This window comes from Hemiscyllium ocellatum, chromosome 20, assembly GCF_020745735.1.
Source record: "Hemiscyllium ocellatum isolate sHemOce1 chromosome 20, sHemOce1.pat.X.cur, whole genome shotgun sequence".
Classification (NCBI taxonomy): domain Eukaryota; kingdom Metazoa; phylum Chordata; class Chondrichthyes; order Orectolobiformes; family Hemiscylliidae; genus Hemiscyllium; species Hemiscyllium ocellatum.
This window is the reverse complement of record NC_083420.1, coordinates 4164415-4190020: the sequence shown is the minus strand read 5'-3', so window position 1 is coordinate 4190020 and position 25606 is coordinate 4164415. Positions and strand designations below refer to the sequence as shown.

Below are 25606 nucleotides of genomic sequence, written 5' to 3'. Positions count from 1 at the left end.
TCATATACCCATCCAGATGCCTTTTAAATGCTGTAACTGTACCAGTCTCCACCACTTACTCTGGCAGCTCATTCCATGCATGCATCACCCTTTGCGTGAAAACCTTGCCCTAAGGTCCCTTTTAAATCTTTCCCCTCTCACCGTCAACCTATGCCCTCTAGTACTGGACTCCCCCACCCCAGAGAAAAGACCTTGTCTAATTATCATATCCATGCCCTTCATGATTTTATAAACCCCTGTAAGGTCAGCCCTCAACCTCTGACACTCCAAGGAAAACAGCCCCAGCTAATTCAGCCTCTCCGATAGCTCAAATCCTCCAACCCTGGCAACTTCCTTGTAAATCTTTTCAGAGCCCTTTCAAGTCTTACAACATCCTGGTCTCCCTCCTATAGGAAGAATTGCACCCAATATTCCAAAAGTGGCCTAACCAATGTCCCACATAGCCGCAACATAACTTCTCATCTCCTATACTCGGTGCTCTGACCAATATAGGAAAGCAGAGCAATCACCTTCTTCACTACCCAATTTACCTGTGACTCCACTTTCAAGGAAATATTACTTGTTAATCCTTAATAGACATGTTCCACAACAATTTGCAATTGTATAGCAACTTTAACATTGTTAAACACAGCCTTCAAAATTGCTAATATCCAGGTCAACCCTACTACTCAGCTAGTGAACAGTGCAGAAAACTTAGATTAATAAAAGCAAAATAGTGTAAATACAGGAAATATGAAATAAAAATAGATGCTGGAGAAACATAGCACATCTGGCAGCATCTGTGGAGAGACAAAAACAGAGTTAATGTTGAGTCCAACATGATTTTCCTCAGAACTGGTGCAGAAAGTTTGTTGTTTGAAAAAGTGAATTAAAATAGACAATACTAAAACATAATTGACAAAATCAAATTTATTATATATAAAACATTGCAATAAATATCAATACAAAAATATCACAGATGACAAACATTGTTTCAATGTGTAATTGCCAATGCATATCCAATTTGATCATGTCTGACTGGACAATTTCATAGCTCCAGTATTGGCCGGCTTAAAGTAGGCCGAATACCAGCAAGTTAATTTAAGATAAATGAAGAACAAGACATTGTGAAAAGTAAGACTGCAGACCCTAGATGCCAAAACTTAATATTTAAATTTAGAATAGGTAAACTTATCACTTGTTACTGTTCCAAATTACAGTTTTTATTGCAGGAAAATAAAGTAAACTAACATGTTAAAAAACACAGACAACTGAAGTAACAATGCAGACTCAGACACAAAAGAAATAATAGGCATATGACCAGATTCCACGTGTCTGCTTGCAGCATGAAAGCTAACAGTATAAATGCTCATGCTGGTCCAAGGCTGGCCTTATTACCAGTAGTTAGGCAAAGTTCATATCTTTTAAATAAAGCTACATTTACCAATTTAACAAAAGAAGTAAAACAAAAACAAATATAACAGGGTGCCAGGCACCAAATTCCTTTGTTGGTCATTTTCAAGATACTAGGACTTTAAGGTAGAGATAACCAAAGGTAGAGGTAACCAGAGGTAGCCAAACTGCAGTCTGTTATTTAACACGCTGGTAAAGGAACAGTCAGCTGTAATCAATGTCCACCTCGGAGAACAAAATGGTCTTCAAAGTTTCTTCCACCTAATCGTCCAGGTTCGGGCAAGTCATCTAGGGAAACAAAATCTACACTTAACAAAACTGAAAGAGGAAACACGATATGGTTAGGGGCAAGAATTACATATAGACAGAGTAATCAAAAATGTCACAAGCTGTACAACGTCAACGTGTGGTTGAGAATTAAACATTTAATTACTGATGGGAACTCTTTACCATGTTGCAATGCATTAATACAATCAGAACATTAGTTTGATAAAATGTTTTTGAAATGCTTAGTTATTAAATACTCAAAGGATTTTTTTTAAGTTTTACCTTAGCTATACATTTTTGCAACAAAGTGGGATGCGTTGTTGAGTTCCAGATTTAGGTTGTACAGCATAGATATTTTGTGCAACTCATTTCCAGCTCCGAGTAAAAAATGAGGTCTGCAGATGCTGGAGATCACAGCTGCAAATGTGTTGCTGGTCAAAGCACCCATTCCTGATGAATGGCTTATGCTCGAAACATCGAATTCTCTATCCCTGAGATGCTGCCTGGCCTGCTGTGCTTTGACCAGCAACACATTTGCAGCTCATTTCCAGCTCCACCCAGTTCAATTTTAAATGTCCTACCTAGGGTACATTTCTCATTTGGTTGCTTTAAAGTCATTTTCTTTATATTAGGCATAGATGCACCTTTAATCAGAGATTTAACTCCATCCTCTTTGCTCTCATTTACAAAGTGAGCTAGGATTCCATATAGCAGAGGCCTACAAGCAGAAAATATAATTTTTAAACACAGATTAAAACTTAAGTAGTAATCTACATTTGCCAAAGATAATTTTTCCATTATTAATTAAAATATTTGCAGCATTCAAAACAGACATACTGTGCCAAAACACTGTTGATTTCAACAAAATGTTTTATTGTTCACAAATTTACCATATATTCATAAAGTACTCGATCACAGAAATATCCTTTATTACAAATAAGAAATATGAAAATACAGTGTGAAAATGAGCTCTGGTTTTCATAAGCAGTCTTTTAATTCTGAAATTTTTAGCAGAGGATTGTATGATTGCTTTATAGAAAATCTTCCAAGATATTCGATACCAATTAAGCAATGTTTTTGCATTCAAAAACGTATGACATAGACATCTTTTGAACAGATTTAAAATGGCCACAAGTTAGTTCTTCTGTTCAATATTTTTGTGTATGTGTTCATTTAGAATATACTAAATGCTGTCATGTATTGATTTCATGTTAAAAACTTTCGAATTACACTAAATTCCACACAGCAAAACAAATGGGGGTGATACCTTTCAAAATAATTAATTTCTAAAGTATCTGATCTTTTATCCCTTGCTCAAGTAGCAAGATAGAAGCATTTCTAGATCTGTGAAATTATGTTTTATAATATTTGAACACTGAAATAAAAACAAAGAAATAAAGCATAGAAACCATTGCTAATTGCAGTAATAAAACGGATAGGATTTACTTACACTGTTTTTGTGCTTGAATCTTCAATTACATTTAACTCATTTACCAGAAACTGTCTGTCTAAGGGTATCTCAGGTTGACCAGCTTCTGTGTGAAAATAAAAGTGACAATATTTAAGCAAGGTTTGCATAAAGATTTGTAGCTCGGGTGCCGGTTGTTGTAGTTGTGGATATGTTGCCAAGCTGAGAAGTTGCTTTGCAGACGTTTCATCTCCTGTCTAGGTGTAATTTATAAGATTCCTTGCAAAGACTGCATGAAACACTATATAGGACAAACATGCAGACAACTAGCAATCCGCATCCATAAACACCAACTAGCCACTAAATGCCAAGACCAGCTGTCCCTAGTAGGCCACATACAGATGACAAGGACCACAAATTCGACTGGGACAACACAACAACCATACGACAAGCCAAACAGATGACAGCCAGAGAATTTCTAAAAGCATGTCACTCATCTACAGACTCCATCAACCAGCACATAGATCCAGACCCAATATACTGACCACTACAACTAACAGCTGCAACTGGCAACTGGAAGCAGAAGCATCAGAACCAAATAAACTCCAGAATACATGGTACCATAGCGCTTCACAGAAGGCTCCAAAGCACTGAAGACCTCACCTAGACAGGGGGTGAAATGTCTGCAAATCAACTTTTCAGCTGAGCGAACATAATGCAAATCCTGATCCAAGCAGTTCATAAAAGTCTAACTAATTAAACAGGAGAAAGTGAGGATTGCAGATGCTGGAAATCAGAGTCAAAGAATATGGTGCTGGAAAAGCACAGCTGGTCAGGCAGTATTCGAGGAGCAGGAGAATCGATGTTTTGAGCATAAAGTCTTCATCAGGAATGTTTAGCATGTCACATAGGAAGATAGTTGTGATTGTTGGAGGTCAATTAGCTTAGCTCCAGGACATCTCTGCAGGAGTTCCTTAGTGTAGTGTCCTAGCCCCAACCATCTTCAACTACTTCATCAATTTTCTCTTCATCATAAGATCACAAAAGGGGATATTCACTGTTGATTGCACAATGTGCAACACCATTCATACCCTCCAGTAGTGGCGTAGTCCATGTTCAAATCCAACAAGAGCTGGACAATATCCAGGCTGACAAGTAGCAGGAAATATTCACGCCACACAAATGCCAAGCAATGACTAGCACCACGAAGATACAATCAATGATCTTACTGAATCCCCCACTATCAACATCAGGGGGTTATCAGTGACCACAAACTGATCTGAATTCACCATATAAATACAGTGACAATAAAAACAGGTCAAAGGCTAGGAATTCTGTGGCAAGTAACTCACCTCCTGACTTCCCAAAGCTGGTCCACCAAGGCATAAGTTATGAATGCAATGGAATACTTACCACTTGCCTGGATGAATGCAGGTCCAACAATAGTAAAGAAGCTTGACACCATCTAGGACAAAGCAGCCCTTTGCATCCACAAACATATCCATTCCCTCCACCACTGATGCTCAGTAGCGAGTTGTGCACTATCTACAAGATGCACTGTAGAAATTAATCAAAGATCCTTAGACAACACCTTCCAAACCCATGACCACTTCTACCTAGAAGAATAAGGGCCACTGATATGTGGAAACACAATCATTTGCAAATTCCCCTCCAAGGCACTTACCATCCTGACCAGAAATATATCGCCATTCCTTCACTGTCATTGGTTCAAAATCCTGGAATTCCCTCCCTATGGACATTGTGGGTTAACCCACAACATGTGGATTGCAGCGGTTCATAAAAGCAGTTCACCAACACCAAGGGCAACTAGTGACAAGCAATAAATGATGGCTTAGCCAGCAATGCTTATATCCCATGCGTGGATAAATTTTTAAAAAATCTTCTTCCACCTCAACTCCCCAACAATACAAAAATTCACCTCCGACTAAGTACTTTCAGTGACCTAGCCTCTATAATTTTCTGGGTTGGAAACTTCCAAACATTCAATTCTTCTTGGGGAAAGCCATGGATATTCTCAGCAGTTGAAAATGCTCTTCTTTAAAACACATTAAAGTAGCTCAGAGATAAAGTGTTAATGAAACATCACATTAAAGCTATGATTGCTTTATTATTTCTTGAATGTGCTTTTTATTCCTCCTCCAAGTTATGATACTGAAGAACCTTTCTCTGATTCAAATACTATTTAAGTCAAGTAGTTAAAAACTGATTTTAGGCTTAAAATATAATGCTTACACCAACCTTTCTGAGAGAGGGTTATTAAACTTAAACATGAAATCAAAATGCACAAAGCAGCTTGATGTAGAGAGCTAAAACCATGGAGATCATTATGTACAACTAACCTGTGCTTCTGATGCAGACAGCACACCAAAGCAGAAGGGGCACAAAACTGAGAGGGATTTGCAATGCCTAAAGTCTGTCCTCATCTCTTAAAGGTGGTGAATCTTGATTGCAGCAGAATCTATACACAGTGAGATAGACATTGGACATGGGGTGACCTGCAGCTACGGCAAGGAAAACAGTAGCGGAGGTGTCAACTTCCCAGGTGACACACATCAGTTCTGCTCCAGGGGACTTGGATGAGATAAGACACAGGAGGTGTGTGCACATAAATGCTTATTGTATTGGCAGATCTGCCAGAAAACCTGAGGTTAATAACCAGGAACAGAGCAACATCTGACACCAATACTTTTATTCAGCAGAAGTTGTAACCTTTATTTCCAGAGAGGCCAGTTTCATTATCTGGCTGTCAGACACTAAGATACCACAGCAATCAGTTCAGATACCTTGGTGATAAAATCAGAAGCCACCCAAATTCACAGTGCAGCAGTGAAATCTCAGACTGAAACAATGCAGACTCAGCTTGGAGCCATGAAACAGTTGCTGATACCAGTGTTCATAGAAATTGCAGGTTCTAGGGGGAGTCCAACAATTTATCCTGCATTGCACTGCTGGGATTGTGAAAACACCATTTGGCAGACTGACAGTAGCATCTTTGAGTGTGAACCTGCTGTCTTCTTGAGAGGATATATGTTGATATCTTACCATTACCACCCTGTCAGTGAGCTTGCTGATCACACTGCCAGCTAACCAGCCCTAGACATCTGCTAACTATGCTTGTGTTCCGTTAAGACCAAATGACAAAGAGCAGAATTCGGTCACTTGGCTCATTGAATCTGCTCCATCACTCAATCATGACCTGCAGTCTAGAACTGGATCTCATTGGCTCAGAATTGCATAAGGTTGAGCCTTACTGGAGTAGCAAGTTGCAAGGGCTGTGGACAGGCAAAAAGTATGCAGAAGATAGACTTGAAAAGTATGCACAAGAGTGATCAGTTGATTTTATCAGGAACATTGGGTTGTTTACAATTGACGAAGTTGGTTTAGTAAGTTTGCTTTGCAATACCTTTTAGTTTGGAATTTTGGCCAATATGGTGATTTAATACTTAGTATTTGAGGGAAGAAGACACTTGCTCTTACTTTTATGGCCACAAACTTCAGTTGTAGGGTGTTTGAACTTTGGGTACTATAGATGCCTTTTCATATCCAAATGACAACAGTGCCACATACATATGCACTTCCTGTAACTGGCCAGACCAGATGCTATTTTCTTGAGATCATTAATGCAGATGTTGAGAGCTGGAAGCATGCAGAACAGGCAGATTGAGATATCAGTCAGTGTGTAACACTGAAATGATTCTAGCTGTGTCATTTTCAAACTGGATCCTCTAGCCAGTATGCTCTCATGACCTGACACAACTAAATAGGTAAAAACAATGACTGCAGATGCTGGAAACCAGATTCTGGATTAGTGGTGCTGGAAAAATACAGCAGTTCAGGTAGCATCCAAAGTGCAGCGAAATCGACGTTTCGGGCAAAAGCCCTTCATCATTCCTGATGAAGGGCTTTTGACCGAAACGTCAATTTCGCTGCATTTTGGATGCTGCCTGAACTGCTGTGCTCTTCCAGCACCACCAATCCACAACTAAATAGGTATTGAGCAGTAGAAGAATTCTACCAGTGCTATTTAAAGTAATCTTCAACTACTTTCAGGTTAATTGCTGATTAAGGATTCTAATGACTGTTGTTTTAGAATTGTTTGCAGATATTTTCTAATCAACCAGTTCAGAGATGTTACCTCTACAGCAAATGGTATGTGAACTCAGGCTTCTTGGTTCAGAAGTAGTAACAGTAATCACAATACAGATCATTCCGTACAATGCACATTTCATCAATACAAATTGGCTATAGTGCGATTGACAAATTGTGGATGCTGTTTGGATAACGCAAACTTTCTACTGAACAGGTATAGCAAATATAGTGTGAGGTTGCACAGGAACTTAACTGTCACGTTATAGCGGATTGACCTATACACAATCTTTGGAGATTAGTACTGTTACTTAAAGTTGGTGATATCTTCAGGGAATGATGTGACTCACAGTGAAGACTTTGGCTCTGATTCAAGGATTCTGCTAACATCACACCTTGTAATTGTGGGTGCTCTAGATTCTATCCCCATGCAGCATGACTGAAAAAATGACTTGCTTGGAATTGAAAAATGGGAAACAACAGTCTCTGCAAGATCCAAGTTTCAGGCCACAGACAAGCTCACTGTTACTGTGAACTGGCATGATAGTCCCAGGATGCATTGCAACACGGCAAGGAGGCCTGTATGCAGTTGCCTGACCCAGATTGAGAGATGTGTCTACCTGCCAAGTCAGGTAAACGCATCAGGGCTTTTACTCAATCAGGATCTCCTGACTGTTGATTACTTATGAAGTTAAAATGCACTTTCAGGTTCAAAGTATGCCTGGCATAGCTGGTAATCACTGCCCAAAATTGTTACCCCCATAAAGTGGTTATGAATTCTGTAAATGAACAAGTTTAGAAGTTTGGTACAATTGATGACTTGCTAGACAACGTCAGAGGACGGTTTAAAGGCAACCACATTGGTGTGGGACGGGAGTCATATTTAGACTAGATGAGAAAGGGCAGCAGTTTCCCTTTCTTAAAGGACATGAATGAACCTATTGGGGTTCTTCTTTATTAAAAAAAAATGCATATAGCTTCAAGGCCACTTTTGTTAATATTTTGTTACAAGATTTCAAAATAAAAATTTACAATCTCAATTCAAATTCACAAAGTGCCAGGTGAGATTGTAACTTACTTCAAATCTATTCAATCTAGTCTCTGGGATTACCAATGTAACATCATAATCATTACACTATTGCAAAACAACTTGACAGATTTTACCAAAATATTCCTCTTGGGTGAAACCTAAAACTAAAAGCTAGGCAACAGAAACTAGCATCACTTCAGACTCCCCAATCATTTGCCTTCATATATAGCACAGCAATACTTAAAGAACAGTATCCTGTTTGCGATATATATAAATGACTTGGATGAAAATGTAGATAGGTGGGTTAGTAAGTCTGCAGACGATACAAAAATTGGTGGAGTTGTAGATAGTGTAAAAGGTTGTCAAAAGGATGTAGTAAGATATAGATCAGTTGCAGATATGGATGGAGAAATGGCAGATGGAGTTTAATTCAGGTAAGTGTGATGTGCTGCACTTTGGGAGATCAAATGTTAAGGGAAAGTGTTAATAGCAGGACCTTGAACCAAGTCCATAGCTCCCTGAAAATGGCCATGCATGTAGATAGGGTGGTAATAAAGGTGAATGGCATGCTTGCCTTTGTTGGTCGGGAAAGTGAATACAAGAGTCAGGATGTCATGTTGCAGCTTTATGACACTTTGCTTAGGTCACACTTAAGAGCACCATGTTCAAGTCTGGTCGCCACACGACAGGAATGATGTGGAGGTTTTGGGGAGGATGCAGAAGTGATTTACCAGGCTGGTGTCTGGATTAGAGGGTATGACAAGGAGAGGCTGGAAAAACTCGGGTTGTTTTGTCTGGAGCAGTGGAGGCTTAGGGATGACCGGATAGAAATTTATAAAATTATGAGTTGCACAGATAGGGTTAATGGTCAGTATTTTTTTCTCATGGTTGAAATAACTAAAACTAGAGGGATGCATTTAAGGTTGGGGTAGAAACTTAAAAAGAGATGTGAGAGGCAAGTTTTTTACAAAGAGAGTGGTAGGAGCCTAGAATGTGTTGTCAGGGGTGGTAGTGAAGGCAGATACGATAGGGGAATTTAAGAGACTTTTAGATAAGCATATGAATATGCAAGGAATAGATGAATATGGAGCAAGGGCAGTCAGAAGGGATTAGTTTAACTTGACATCATGTTTGGCACAACATCATGGGCTGAAGGGCCTGTTCCTGTACTGAATTGTTCGATGTTCTAACAGGAATTGAACAAGTACATGGATTTCAACAGACACATGGATCTCTGCAAATCCATTTTAACCAGGGATTGTGCCACAAAACAAGAAGTTACTAGTTGTCAAGTTTACTGGCAAGCCAAATACTGTATTTGTTTTAAGTTGAGGTAATATATTGTATAAAGATTCAAGAAGACAGTTTCCAGTCCTAATTACTTACAGACCGATCAAGGGAAGGCTCTTAAGAGGTTTGGTTAAAGCAAGAAAAACACTCTCATAACTGTGCTGTCAGCATTCAAAGACAGCAAGCAGGCATTACATCATAAATCACCTAATATGTTACAATCTATTTTTTTTCTTGATGGTGCTGACTCATATTAAATTACAGTCCCCTAGCTGCTGACAGTCCTGCAGCATTTCACTCAAGTGAAAATACTACAGATGCTGGAAACCTGAAATAAAAACAGAAAATGTTGGAGAAACTCTGTAGGTCTGACAGTATCTTTTGGACAGAAGCAGAGTTAACATTTCAAATTTGATATGACTCCCTTTATTAAAGGTATACAGCATACTGGACTCAAAAACTTGATTCTACTTTTCTCTCCACAGATGCTGCAAGATCTGCTCAAATGGATCAAAGCCATGTTACATGTTCACCAGGAAGCAATTCCATGATTTTGTAAGGCCCACCTGGTGCCATTTGCCTTGTGAACAAATGTACAGGCAGAAATCAAGAGGCTGGAGAGTTAGCGAATCCTCAAACCAGCACAGTTTATGGAATTGACAGCGCAGTTAGTCCCGGCTGTGAAGCCCAATGGCTCAGTTCATCTTTGTGGGGATTGTAAGCAAATGGCAAACTGCTTTTCGCAGCTGGATAAATACCCAAACCCTCAAATAGAGGACCTGTACACAATTTTCTTTTGGGGTGGGGTGGGGGGTGCTGTCCTTTATTTAGCTGGACATGAGCCATGTATACCTACAATTGCGATTGAATGAGGAGTCCCAGAAGTATGCCACAATTAACACCCATAAGGGTTTATACCAAGATACAAGACTAGTATTTGGGGTATCATCAGCCTGTGCCCTTTCCCAGTGGACCATAGAGAGCATTTTAGAAGGGCTACCCCAGGTTGTCATTTATCTGAATGACGTGCTAATAACTGGGAAGACCAATTAGGGGCACTTGGACACTGTGCTTAAATGTTTCTCCTATGTGTGTTCCTGTGGTGCTGGAAAAGCACAGTAGGTCAGGCAGCATCCAAGCAGCAGGAGAATCTAAGTTTCGGGCATAAGCCCTTCATCAGACGTTCTCCTCCTCTACCATACTCTTGACTCTGATCTCCAGTATCTGCAGTCCTCACTTTTTACCCCAAGTGACCTAGCTGGGTTACAGAATTGACAAAACTGGGTTACACTCTTTGAAAGATAAAGTGAGGATGATCAAAGAAGCTCGGGCTTCCGTGATTACACTGGAGCTTAGGTCTTTGCTTGGGTTAGTAAATTATTATGGAAAACTTGTAGTAACCTGGCCTCCATCTTGACACTCATACCTGCTATTGAAAAAGGATCAGCCTTGGAAATGGCGGCATAGCCAAGAAACAGCCTTTAGGGAAGTGAAACAGCAGCGACATCCCACTCTGATCCAAAGCAAGACATAGTGCTGACATGTGATGCCTCCCCGTACTATACTGGGGTAGTATTGGCTTACTGGTGGCCAAATGGAGAGAAATGTCCAATAGCGTATGCTTCCCAGGACCTTGGCTGACGCTGAACACAAGTATGCCCAGATAGAGAAGGAAGGTTTGGCAGTCATCTTTGGTGTGAGGAAGTTCCATCAGTACCTTTACGGGTAGGAATTTGTGCTCTTTAACACATCACAGAGCCCTGTTAAGGCTACCGAAGGAAGATAAATTACCACGACCCATAACTTGAGCAGTGGATCCTTATTCTCAGCATGTACGAGTACAAGCTAGAACACTGCCAGGAAGCCAAGAGGCCAATGTGGATGCTCTGAGCCACCTCCCATTGACAGATATGCCACCAGTGGTGTGTTCCCTGGAAGAGTCTGTTCTGGTTTTAAACTTCTTAAACTCCCTTCCGATCACTGCTGACAACTGTGGACACGATCCTGTCCTAGCAAAACTAAAACAGACGGGTGTATTTTGTTTCTTCTCTGGTAGTGTTCTGTTTTCCCAGCACCCATGTTGTGTGTGTGCAGGTGTGGGACAACAAGTGCGTAAAGCTTTTATTGATATTCCACCACCAGGAAGAAAGGAAGCACCAGAGTGGCCTGTGACAAGCAGTGTTGAAGGGCAATGCTACGTGATCAAAAAAGTGAAGGGGAGGGCAGTGACTAAATCAATTGAGTTGGAGGGGGAAATAAAACACTGCACTCCCTGCGGTGCCCACCTCTCCTTGAACAGCTCGAGGGAGTTGGTAGGCACTGCGTACTCCTTCTCCAGAGACACCGGGTTCGGACATAGCTGCGGAAGAAAAGCAGACAATTGGCCATAATGACCCCCTCCATGACCTGCTGCCTGGACCTGTTTATGGCCGGTTTGGACAGATCCACGAGGAGATTCTCTGACCTACCCTCTCCCTTCCACACCAGGGACAGCCAGTTGTAATGGGGGAGACAGAAGGGCCATTGCAATAAGGACTGAAACCTTTTGACCCAACGAAACCTGATCAGTGTAGAGGTTGGCACCTTACTTTGGCAAGTAAGAGTGATTATCCCAGGTAAAAGGTCACTGCCAGATACTGGCTGAACCCCACCAGAGTCATCCAGGGGTCTGTAAAATGAAGATGCTAGCAAGAAGCTGTCTGGTGGCCAGAGTTGGATGCTGACATAGCTGCATTGGTGGGGCAGTGCGTGGAGTGCCAACAAGGACAAATATTACCACCAGAATTGGCCCCACATTCACAGAAATGGCCAGATAAACCCAGGACTCGATTACATGTCAATTTTTATGCCAGTCCTTCATGCGATCAATGTTCGTGGACACTGTAGACGTCCATTCAGAGTATTTGGACATGCATAAATTCTGCTCGGCAACTCAGGAAAGACCACTGAGCATCATTCAAATACGCTGACTCCCAGAAGTATTGGTCACTAATAATGGGACATCACTTACCAGCAGAGAATTTAGTTACTTCCTTAAGTCAAATGGCATTTGGCAAAAGGCCAGCTCCATTCAATCCATTCGTCTAATAGTCTAGCAGAAAGAGCAGTCCAAATGTTGAAGGTAGGCTTAAAGAAGCAGCCTACAGTATATCACTTGATAACCAGCTGTGCTAGTTCCTGTTTGATGTAGGACTATCCAGCATGCAATAAGTTGCTGATGGGGAGAAGACTCCACACCAGGTTAAACCTGAGATTTCCAGACCTGAGAGGGAAGGGTGAAATGGCAGCTGGAATCCAAGGCTGGCCACACGCTTCCTTTGTGAGAGAGAAAGTTTGATTCAGGGAATGATGTTTAGTGCCAGAACCATGGAAATGGCCCCTTGTAGGTACGAGGCAAGGTTAGGTCCCATGGCTTACAAAATTCAGGTGATGATATAGTCCTGAACAAACAAATGGATCACCTGAAAGCTGTTATCTCAAATATGGCAGGAGCAAAACACATTTGGTTCCTCAGAACAACTAGAAAGCCCGTCAAACTGTAGGTTCTCTCCCTCCATCTAGTGTCACGGAAACCTCCATCAGAGATGGATGCAGCCTTAATACTGTTACCACAAGAGGAGGATGGAGAAGAAACTCTCCTGAGATGCTCTGGACACAAGAGACTGTCTATGGTTTGGTACACGCAGCCCATGTCTGAGTCTGAATCAGCGGAAAGGGACCTGGGATGAAAACATTGTAGGAACCACTACCCCACCCCAAACCCAGGTTTGGAGGGGGGTGGGTTGGGTAGTGATTGGAGCCAGATAGCCCTCATTGACTGAGGTCATTGACTGGCCCAAGTTAACAACTCCAATCATAGAACATAGAACAATACAGCGCAGAACAGGCCCATCGGCCCTCGATGTTACGCCGACCTGTGAACTACTCTCAGCTTGTCCCCCTACACTATCCCATCATCATCCATGTGCTTCTTCAAGGATTGTTTAAATCTCCCTAATATGGCTGCGTTAACGACATTGGCAGGTAGGGCATTTCAAGCCCTTACCATTCTGAGTAAAGAACCTGCCTCTGACATCTGTCTTAAATCTATCATCCCTCAATTTGTAGTTAATTCCCTTCGTACAAGCTGACGTTATCATCGTAGGAAAAACATTTTCACTGTCTACCCTATCTAATCCTCTGATCATCTCGTATGTCTCTATCAAATCCCCTCTTAGCCGCCTTCTTTCCAATGAGAACAGACCTAACAGTCTCTTAGCGTTTCCTCATAAGACCTTCCCTCCAGACCAGGCAACATCCTGGTAAATCTCCTCTGCACCTTTTCCAATGCTTTCACATCCTTTCCGAAATATAGCGACCAGAACAGTACACAATATTCCAAGTGCAGCCACACTAGTGTTTTGTATAGTTACAGCACGATATTGCTGCTCCAGAACTCAATCCCTCTACCAATGAAACCTAACACATCGTATGCCTTCTTAACCTGGGTAAAACTAGGTAAAAATCAACCTGGGCGGCAACTTTCAGGGATCTATGTACATGGACTCCAAGATTCCTCTGCACACCCACACTACCAAAAATCTTTCCATTGACCCAGTACTCTGCCTTCCTGTTATTCTTGCCAAAGTGCATCATCTCACAGTTAGTTGCATTGAACTCCATTTGCCACCTCTCAGCCCAATTGTGCAGTTTATCCAAGTCCCCCTGCAACCTGTAACATTCTTCCAAACTGTCCATTACTCCACCAACTTTAGTGTCATCGGTAAATTTACTAATCCATCCACCTATGCCTGTGTCTAAGTAATTTATAAAAATGAAAAACAGCAGTGGTCCCAAAACAGATCCTTGTGGCAAATCACGAGTATCAGGACTCCAGGCTGAATCTTTTCCATCAACCACCACTTGCTGCCTTCTTTCAGAAAGCCAGTTTCTACTCCAAACTGCTAAACCACCCTCAATCCCATGCTTCTGCATTTTCTCCATAAGCCTACCATGTGGAACCTTATAAAAGGCTTTACTGAAGTCCATGTATACCACATCAACTGCCCTACTCTCAACTACATGCTTGGTCACCTCAAAAAACTCAATGAGGTTTGTGAGACACGACCTGCCCTTGACGAAACCATGTTGACTATCTGAAATCAAATTGTTGCTTGCTAGGTGATTATAAATCTTAGCTCTTATAATCCTTTCCAAAACCTTTCCTACAACAGAAGGAAGGCTCACTGATCTATAATTACCTGGATCATCTCTACTGCCCTTCTTGAGCAAGGGCACAACATTTGCAATCCTCCAGTCCTCTGGTACTAAACCTGTAGACAATGACGACTCAAATATCAAAGCCAAAGGCTCTGCTATCTCCTCCCTAGCTTCCCAGAGAATCCTCGGATAAATCCCATCCAGCCCAGGGGACTTGTCTACTTTCACTCCTTCTACAATTGACAACACCTGTTCGTAACTAACTTCGACCCTTTCTAGTCTAATATTTCGTATCTCATTTTTCTCCTCTACAATGTTCTCCTTTTCTTGAGTGAAAACCAATCAGAAATGTTTGTTTAGCACCTCAGGGTCCATACTCAACTTCCCACTTCTGTCTTTAACTGACTCTATTCCTACCCTAGTCATCCTTTTATTCCTCACATACCTATAGAAAGCCTGAGGGTTCTCCTTTATTCTATTTGCTAAAGACTGCTCCCTGTCCTCTCTTTGCTCTTCCTAACTCTCTCGTTAAATCCTTCCTGGCCGATCTGTAACTCTCCGTCGCCTCATCTGAACCATCTTGTCTCATCAACACATAAGCCTCCTTCTTCCACTTAACAAGAGATGCAATTTCTGTAGTAAACCACGGTTCCCTTCCCTTATCACTTCCTCCCTGCCTGACAGGGACATACCTATCAAGGACACGCAATATCTGTTGCTTAAACCAGCTCCACATTTCCATTGTCTGCATCTCCTGCATTTTGCTACCCCATCCTATGCATCCTAATTCTTGCCTAATCACGTTATAATTGCCCTTGCCCCATCGATAACTCTTGACCTGTGGCATGTACCTATCCCTTTCGATCGTGAAATGAAACATAACTGAATTATGGTCAACTCTCTCCAAAGTCCTCACCTACAACTAAATCAAACACCTGGCCTGGTTCATTACCAAGCATTAGAGCCAGTGTGGTCTCCCTTCTTGTCAGTTCTTTGTCATACTGTGTCAGGAAACCCCCCTGTACACATTGGACAAAAACTGATCCATCCGACATACCAGAGTTATAGCATTTCCAGTCAAAGTTGGGGAAGTTAAAGTCCCCCGTAATGATCACCCTGTTCCTTTCACTCCTACCCAGAATAATTTTGCCAATCCACTCTTCCACCTCCCTGGAACTCTGTAGAGGTCTATAAAAAACTCCAAGCAGTGTGACCTCTCGTCTCCTGTTCCTATGCTCAGCCCACACTACCTCAATAGTCGAGTCCTTGACAAAAGTTCTTTCAGCCACTGTTATATGATCTTTGACTAACAAGGCCACACCTCCCCCTCATTTACCGCCTTGCCTGTTTTTAATGAAAGATGTAAATCCTGGAACCTGTAACATCCATTCCTCACCCTGCCCCATCCATGTCTCCGAAATGGCCATCAACATCGAAGTCCCAGGTACCTATCCATGCTGCAAGCTCTCCTACCTTATTTCGGATACTTCTGGCGCTGAAGTAGACACACTTCAAACCACTTCGCTGTCTGCCAGCACATTCCTGTGACCGTGAAATCCTGTCCCTGTCCTCTCTATTCTCATCCTTTTGTGCACTGCAACTACACCTCAGGTTCCAATCACCCTGCTGAGCTAGTTTATACCCACCTGATTAGCACCAGCAAATTTCCCACCCAGGATATTAGTACTTCTGGTTCAAGTGAAGACCATCCTGTTTGTATAAGTCACACCTTCCCCAGAATGAGCCCCAATTATCCAAGTACCTGAAACCCTCCCTCCTGCACCATCCTTGCAGCCAAGCGTTCAGCTGATATCTCTCCCTATTCCCTTTCTTGATATCAAGAAAGCTCTGGCTGACCAAATATTAACAGGAGATTTTAGAATCTCCTCAGTTCAGGGGACTTACTCCGAGTTGGCTAGCTACTGCACAAGGGGGACTTGGTGACGGGATACCAGCCTCTGCAGTTATTTCAACTAGGTAGCTTGATTTTACTTGTTCGCTCAAAATTAAACACCCTTATCAGACACTTTGTGGCTAAACATGCATGAGATGCTAATTTACAACAGCAGGAAATAGAATATAATGTAAACTAAAAAGTAAAGTAGTGCTGTAGAATGAACTGCACTGTTTAAAATGTCAGCTAATTTATAGCCTTTCGAGCTGCAAACTGTGATTGGATCAGTTTAATATACAAGTTAGTGCACACTATTTGCATTTAGAAGTACTTTTTTGTACTTTTATCATTCAACTCAATATACGTACCTGCTGTCAGTACTGACGCTGTGTACTTGTATTTATTAAACTCAAGATATTCACGGATAAGTTCATTAATTAGTAGATTTTCATGGGAAAGTGGTGGCCGTGGTTCACTCTGATCATCAAGGGCACTAAAAACTTCAGCTCGAATTCTAGCTTTCAGTTGGCCTAGAACGCCTCTCTTTGCCAAGGTCTCTTTTAGAACTGTAAATAAAAGGGAGGATTCAAAGTTTGAGAGAAGATTTGTAGCTTGGGTGCTCGTTGTTGTGGTTCTGTTCGCCGAGCTGGGAATTTATGTTGCAGACGTTTTGTCCCCTGTCTAGGTGACATCCTCAGTGCTTGGGAGCCTCCTGTGAAGCCACACTACCATACATCAAGAACATTTCTGAACTGACAGCCAGACTACTGTGACCACTAGGACTCATAACAGCACACAAACCAACAGCCACTCACAGACCACAACTCACCAGAACGAAGGACCCGATACCCAGCATGAGCAAAACCAACGTAGTGTACAAAATCCCATGCAAGGACTGCACAAAACACTACATAGGACAAACAGGAAGACAGCTAACAATCCGCATCCATGAACACCAACCAGCCACGAAACGACACGACCAGCTATCCTTAGTAGCCACACACGTAGATGACAAGCAACATGAATTCGACTGGGACAACACTACTATTATAGGACAAGCCAAACAGAGAACAGCTAGGGAATTCCTAGAGGCATGGCACTCATCCACTGATTCAATCAATAAGCACATCGATCTGGACCCAATATACTGACCACTGCAATGGACAGCTGGAACTGACAACCAAAAGCGGCAGATTCAAACCACTACAAATGCCGGTGGAAAGATCACAGAAGTGCTTCACAAGAGTCTCCCAAGCACTGAGGATGTCACCTAGACAGGGGACGAAACGTCTGCAACACAAATTCCCAGCTTGGCGAACAGAACCACAACAAAAAGGAGGATTTTTAAAAAACAGTTCTAAAATGCTTAAATTCCTCAAGTAACATAATTATTGGGCAATAGGTGCACTCTTTATACATGAGGAAAATTTAAAGCATTAAAGAGAATTCATTATTACATACGAACTGCATTTCTTGTGAGATTGACAAATTTTAAACTTAAACATTTTACACAAAAGTCAGCTAAAAGCCAAGTTTCCTTAGAATTTGGGTATTTAAGTCAACAACAGAACACTGCAGTCTGGTCTTTAAGCAATTCTTATCATGCACCTCCAAATAAGACCCTACTCTCAGTCTGCTTAACTAGCCAAGTACAATTAATAGTCAACTGACATATGAACCAGCTCATGGAAGCAACTGGTACAGCGAAACTCCGGTAGTGTGCTTAGTTCATACAGAGGACTCTTGCGGCATAGTGGCAGTGTCCCTATCTCTGAACAAAAAGATCCAAATTCAAGTCATACCTGTTCTAAAGGTGTCAATACATCTGAACAGGATCATTAAAAATTATCTAATCAGGCCCATGTGAAAGTTATGGGTGACAGCAGCTGATTCATTATTGGAAACATGAAAGACCCAGTACATGATGGAGATGCATTCACTTTTGGAATCTGTAAGTGAAGCAGGAAGATTGCGATAATGGACAACAAAACTGATACCAGCTGAAGTGTCTAACTAAAAATCTGGTTTTGGACATTTTAGATATTTGACAAAATGGGAGAACATTGATAAATAATTTTTTTGGGGGACAAAAAAACTAACCTACTGATTTCTGATGTGAACTTTCCATTTCACCAGTACATTTTTGGATCATTGGAATCTCTTTTTAGGTATAAGTGACCTGTATAAGAAGGACCGATTGCACAAGAATTGAAAGGGCACTAATATACTGGCAGGGAAATTTGCTAAAGCTGCTCAGAAGAATTAATGGGGTGGTGGGAGGGGGGGACCCAGGGAGATAGTGAGGAAAGAGATCAGTCTGAGACTGTTACAGTTGGGAAAAGGAGCAATCAGGGAAGGCAGGAACAAAGCAGAGAACAAGGTAGGACTGACTAAATTAAACTGCATTTATTTCAATGCAAGAGGGCTAACAAGAAAGACAGATGAACTCTAGATATGGTTAAGAATAAGGGACTGGGATATCATAGCAATTAGAGATGTGGCTCAGGGATGGACAGGACTGGCAGCTTAATGTTCCAGGATACAAATGCTAGGGAAGGATAGAAACGGTGGCAGGAGAGGAAGAGAGGTGATTTTGATAAGGGACAACATTACGGCTGTACTTAGAAAGGATATTGCAGGGAATACATCCAGGCAAGTTATGTATTTGTATTCTACTATAAAGCACATAATAGAAGGGAAACTGAGAAACAAATTTTATAAGGAGATCAGTTATCTGTAAGAATAATAGGGTGGATATGATAGGGGATTTTAACTTTCCAAACAGACTGGGACTGCTATAGTGTTAAGGGTTTAGGTGGAGAGGAATAAGTGTGTACAAAATTTTCTGATTCAATACGTGGATGTATCTACGAGAGAAGGTGCAAAACTTGACCTCTTTGTGGAAAATAAGGGAGGGCAAGTGACTGAGGTGTCAGTGGGGGAGCACTTTGGGGGCAGCAACCATAATTCTAATAATTTTTAAAATAGTGATGGAAAAAGATAAACTGGATCGAAAAGTTGAAGTTCTAAATTGGAGGAGGGCCAATTTTGATGGCATTAGGCAAGAACTTTCAAATGTTGATTGGGGGCAAATGTTTGCAGGTAAAGAGACAGCTGAAAAGTGGAAATCCTCAGGTATAAAGGCAGGAGGTGTATAGTTAAGAGGGAAATCAGGAGGGCAGAAAGGGGACATGAGATAGCTCTGGCAAATAGGATTAGGGAGAATCCAAAGGGATTTTACAAAGGGATATAAGGACAAAAGGATAACTAAAGAGAGAATAGGCCCCCTTAAAGATCAGCAAGGTGGCTGATGTGTGGAATCGCAGGAGATGGGGTTGTACTAAACGAGTATTTTTCATCCATGTTTACAATGGAGAAGGACATGTAAGCTGTAGAATGTGTGGAAATAGATGGTGACCTCTTGAAAATGTCCTTATTAGAGGTGGTGGTGTTGGAAGTCTTAAAACACAAAGATGTCAAATCCCCAGGAATTGATCAGGTGTACCCTAGAACTTTGTGGGAAGCGAGGGAAGTGATTGCTGGGCCCCTTGCTGAGATATTTGTATCATCGAGAGTCACAGGTGAGGTGCTGGAAGACTGGAGATTGGCTAACGTGCCACTATTTAGGAAAGGTGGTAAGGAAAAGCCAGAGACCTACAGACCAGTGAGCCTGATATTGTTGGCAGGCAAGTTGTTGGACAGATTCCTGAGGGACAGGATTTACACGTATTTGGAAAGGCAAAGATGATGTACGATAATCAACATAGCTTTGTGCATGGGAAATCATGTCTCACAAACTTGATTGAGGTTTATTTGAAGAAGTACCAAAGAGGATTGATGACAGAGCAGTGGACGTGATCTATATGGACTTCAGTAAGGCGTTCAATAAGGTTCCTCATGGTAGACTAGTGAGCAAGGTTAGATCACCTGGAATATAGGGAGCTAGCCATTTGGATACGGAACTGGCTTGAAGACAGAAGACAGAGAGTGGTGGTGGAGGGTTGCTTTTCAGACTGGAGGTCTGTGACCACAAGGCTCAGTGCTGGTCCACTGCTTATCTACACTTTTTTAGAAATGATTTGGATGTGGTTAGTTTGATATAGTTAGTAAGTTTGCAGGTGACACCAAAATTGGAGGTGTGGAGGACAGCGAGGAACGACAGCTAGAGTACAACAGGATCTTGATCAAATGGGCTAAGGAGTGGCAGATGGAGTTTAATTTAGATATTGCATATTGAAAAAGTGAATCTTAGCAGGACTTACACACTTAATGGTAAGGTCCTAGGGAGAGTCGTTGAACAAAGAGACTTTGGAGTGCAGGTTCATTGCTCCTTGAAAATGGAGTCGTAGGTAGGTAGGATAGTGAAGAAGGCATTTGCCTTTATGGTCAGTGCATTGTGTATAGGAGTTGGGAGATCATGTTATGGTTGTACATTGGTGAGGACACTTTTAGAATATTGGTGTGCAATTCTGATCTCCCTCTTCTAGGAAGTTTGTTGTGAAACTTTAAAGAATTCAGAAGACTGACAAGGACGTTGCCAGGGTTGGAGGGTTTGCGCTCTAGGGAGAGGCTGAATTGGCTGGGGCTGTTTTTCCTGGAGCATTGGAGGTTGAGGGATGACCTTAGAAGTTTGTAAAATCATGAGGGGCATAGATAGAATAAATAGACAAGGTCATTTTCCCTGGGGTGCGGGAGTCCAGAACTGGAGGGCATAGGTTTCAGGGTGAGAGGGGAAAGATATAAAAGGGACCATTTTCATGCAGAGGGTGGTGTGTGTATGGAATGAACTGCCAGACGTATTTGTGGAGGCCGGTAAAATTACAGCATTTAAAAGGCATCTGAATGGGTACATGAATAGGAAGGGTTTAGAGGGATATGGGTCAATTGCTGGCAAATGGGACTAGATTAATTTAAGTTATCTGGTCAGCATGGACGAGTTGGACCAAAGGGTCTGTTTCCATGCTGTGCATCCATAACTCTAAGCGTGAATCTGGTGTTAAGTCACCTAGGATTTCCAGGCACCCAGCAGCAATGGTTTGTACAGTAAGACTAATAATGACAAGAACAAATTTGTAGGTGCTTGTGGGAGGGAAGATTTCAACAGCCCATCCTATGTAAAACATAGGATCACTTGCAGCAATTTGTAGTTCTTTGCATTTAATTGTGCATATGGAAAACTGAAAAGCTGCAGTCAGTTTTAGAGTAATGGTACCGAATACCAAGTTTTCCTTCACTGCTGGTATTGCACAATAATACTCAAATGAAAGCAAAATACTGCAGATGCTGGAAATCTGAAACAAGCAGAAATTGCTGGAAAAACATCAGGTCTAGCAGCACCTCTGGAGAGAAAACAGTTAACATTTTTACTGTGGATTAGGAGCAGCTGTTTGGGGGTAAATCCAGATTTGATATGTAGGAGTCTTTTAAAGAGAGGTTGATTGGAGTGCCGGATAGACATGTCCCTGTGAAAATAAGGAATAGAAATGGCAAGATTAGAGAATCATGGATGACAGGTAAAATTGTGAGAACAGCTAAGAGGAAAAAGGAAGCCTACATAAGGGCTAGGCAACTGAAAACAGACAAAAGCTTTGGAAAAATATTGGAAAAATAGAACCAATCTGAAACGAGGAATTAAGAGGGCTAAAGGGGTTATGAAATATCTTTAGCAAACAGGGTTAAAGGAAATCCCAAAGCCTTTTATTTGTATGTAAAGATCAAGAGAGTAACACGAGAAAGGGTTGGTCCACTCAAGGACAAAGAAGGGAAGTTATACGTGGAGTCAGAAAATGGGTGAGATTCTTAAGGAGTACTTTTATGTCTGTATTCATCGAGGCGAAGGACATGTATGTTGAGCTTAGGGTTGATGTTTGATTACTCGAGGTAAAGTTGGAATAAGGAGGGAGGAAGTGTTGGGTCTTCTAAAAGGCATTAAGGTGGACAAGTCCCCAGGTCCGGATGGGTTCTATTCCAGGATACGGAGGGAAGCAAGAGAGGAAATAACTTGGGCTTTAACAGATATTTTTTGCAGCATCCTTGAACACGGGTAAGGTCAGAGGATTGCAGAATTGCTAATGTTGTCCCATTGTTTATGAAGGGTCGCATAGCAGTGACAATGCAGGTAATTACAGACCGGTGGGCCTGACATCAGTGGTAAGGAACCTGTTGGAGAAGATACTGAGGCATAGGATTTATTTACAGTTCAAATAAAATGGGCTTATCAGTGATAGGCAGCATGGTTTTGTGCAGGGACAGCCATGTCTTACCAACTTAATAGAATTCTTTTGAGGAAGTGACGAAGTTGATTGATGGAAGGACTGGAGATGTCATTATATATAGACATCAGTAAGGCATTTGGAAAGGTTCCCCAGGATTAGCTGATGGAGAAAGTGAAGTCGCATGGGGTCCAGGGTATACTCTCTAGATGGATAGAGAACTGGCCGGGCTGCAGGAGACAGTAGTAGTGGAAGGAAGTTTCTCAAAATGGAGAACTACGACCAGTGATGTTCCACAGGGATCCATGTTGGGACCACTGTTATTTGTGATATACATAAATGATCTAGAGGAAGGTATAGATAGTGTAATCTGCAAATTTGCTAATCAGACTAAGATTTGTGAATTTGACACTAGCAGATAATGGAAGCAACTGTCAGAGAATGCAGCAGAATATATATAGATTGGAAAGTTAGGTGAGAAATAGCAGATGGAGTTAAATCCAGACAAATGCAAGGTGATGTATTTTGGAAGATCCAATTCAAGAGCAAACTATACAGTAAATGGAAAAACCCTGGGGAAGACTGTATAGAGAGATCTGGATGTTCAGGTCCATTGTACCCTGAAGGTGGCAACGCAGGTGGCATACGACATACTTTCCTTCATTGGATGGGGTATGGAGTACAAGAGTGGACATGTCATGATACGTTGCATAGGACTTTGGTTTGGTCACATTTGGAGTATTGGTCGTTACCAATACATTACCAAAAGGATGTTGCTTGGTTTGATGGCGCTAGCTATGAAGAGAGGTTGAGTAGATATGGATTATTTTTAATAGAAAGATGGAGGTTGGGTAGGGGGAAGTGATTGAGGTCTACACAATCACGGGGTGTAAACAGGGTGAATATCAAGAAGCTTTCTCCCAGAATGGGGGACTCAATTATGAAGGGTCATGACTTCAAGGTGAGAGGGGAACAGTTTAAGGGAGCCGTGTGTGGAAGGCATTGCCAATAAGGGCAGGAACGATAACATTGTTTAAGATTTGGAGATGTTGGACTGGGGTGTAGAAAGTTAAAAATCACACAACACCAGGTTACGTGCTTCCAATTAAACCTGGATTTTTAACTTTGTACACCATTTAAGATGTATCTAGACAGACACATGAATGGGCAGGGGGGGAATACAGACCCTTAGGCGACAGGTTTACACAGGGGATCTGGATCGGTGTAGGCTTGGAGGGCCGAAGGGCTTGTTCCTGAGCTATAATTTTCTTGGTAACTCAGTCCAAAGTGGTCGGCCCAGTATCCTGAGACTTGCCTTTGTAGAGGCCCCCATCCAGGGCAAAGGCCACCCCCTATGACGGCCCTGCTGGAATTTTATACGGTTCAATCCGATCCACCCAGGTCCAAAAGGCGCTATACAAATGTAAGTGTTTCCAGTGCCTGCCGCCGCGGTTATTTTGGCCGGGGGGGTGGGGTGGGTAGGGTAGGGGAGGGGAGGGGAGGGAAGGGAGGAGGGGGCAGCACTGTCCCTCCCGCTCCGGCCGGACACTCACCGCCCTTCAGCTCGCTAACGGTCGCCATCGCCGTGAGCAGCACGTGACCCACTCCCCCGCGCGCGTTACCCGGATGTGCCGCGTCACCCGGACGCCGTTGCCCCGGTAACCGAACCATTCCCGCCCTCCTCCCAAACCTGAGCCAACTGTGAGTAAAACAAAATCCCTGAATACCACCTTCAAACAGGTCTCTGTGTTATTAGTAATTATTATAAGCTGTATAGACATTACACTCTATGTTGTACAGAATAAAATAATAGAGCAGGAAAGCCCACAGTGTAAGGTGGGATACAGAGGGTAGCAGATCCCTGTGGGGTCTTGTGTAGAGAACTGCTGGAAAATCATTTTCACTCTGATCCCCAGCATCTGCAGGCCTCACTTTCTCCCCAAGACTACACACAGTGCCTGTTGTTATCTGTATGTAACATCTTTTGTGTAAATGTAGAGACTAGCAAACTGTCTGTATATTTTGAGAATAGTAGCCTTTTTGCACATTATGGAGATTGGTAGCCTCTGTGTATATTGTGGTGAATTGCAGATCCTGTGAATATGGTGTACAATATAGCCGTTCCTATGTGTATTCTAGACTATAACAGCTCCTTTGTATATATAATGAAGTATAAGTCTGTTTGTGTGTGTATATACACACACACACACGGAATAATGGTTGGTGCTTATGTAACAGATTTCAGCCTCTTTCTGTACTTTACAGAGATTAGCGGCCCCCATGTTCAGATCAAATATTCTCTTTCTTTTGTGAGGAAAAGGAATAGCAATGAGTCAAGTAAGGAAATGAGTTCTTTCATAGTCATGAAACCCATCTGAACAGAAAAAGGTAATAGATATCTGGAGCTTTCTTCTGTCCTCCACTCCCCCTTACCTCCTCCCCACCATCATCCTGTCTCTTCCCCTCCCCACCTTCTATAACTCCTCGTTTCTCCCCTCTCCCCCTCCAATATATGCCAAATGGAACTAGATTAATGTAGGATATCTGGTTGGCGTGGATGAGTTGGACTGAAGGGTCTGTTCCCTTGCTGTACATTTCTGACTCTAAGTGACAATGATTTTCGATTTGGCAACTGAATTTTAAATTCTTCATTCTAATTTTGAAATCCCTCCATGCCCTCACCAGTCCCTCAGCTCTATAATTCCATCCAGTCATGCAACTCTCTGTGATATCCTCTCACCACTAATTCTGGCCTCTTGAGCACTTTTGATTTTAATTTTTTTTGATTAGATTATTTACAGTGTGGA

The 25606-nt window shown here is 42.0% G+C and overlaps 1 protein-coding gene across 5 annotated transcripts; it reads right to left on the bottom strand.

Moving 5' to 3' along the window:
- Positions 1 to 891: 891 nt before the first annotated feature.
- On the bottom strand, positions 892 to 24405 carry cep20 (centrosomal protein 20). 5 transcript variants are annotated; one of them, XM_060840103.1, is made up of 5 exons: positions 24353 to 24405; positions 16956 to 17153; positions 3110 to 3194; positions 2241 to 2377; positions 892 to 1680 (listed from the first exon to the last, which is right to left on the bottom strand). In XM_060840103.1, exons 1-5 carry the CDS (start codon positions 24378 to 24380, stop codon positions 1607 to 1609), a joined length of 522 nt encoding a protein of 173 aa, XP_060696086.1. In that variant the 5' UTR covers positions 24381 to 24405; the 3' UTR covers positions 892 to 1606. The 5 variants fall into 5 exon arrangements, with proteins under 5 accessions (XP_060696086.1, XP_060696088.1, XP_060696089.1 ...); XM_060840105.1 differs by having other exon boundaries at positions 2304 to 2377; XM_060840106.1 differs by lacking the exon at positions 16956 to 17153 and having other exon boundaries at positions 24353 to 24390.
- Between the last annotated feature and the right edge of the window lie 1201 nt (positions 24406 to 25606).

Coding starts and splice junctions, on each gene's coding strand:
- cep20 (XM_060840103.1), bottom strand. CDS start 24,380: ATGGCGACCGTTAGCGAGCTGAAGGGCG. Junction 3,195..16,955: donor AGCGTCAGTACTGACAGCAG/GTACGTATATTG, acceptor ATTTTCACACAG/AAGCTGGTCAACCTGAGATA. Junction 1,681..2,240: donor AAATGAGAAATGTACCCTAG/GTAGGACATTTA, acceptor TTGTTTCCCTAG/ATGACTTGCCCGAACCTGGA.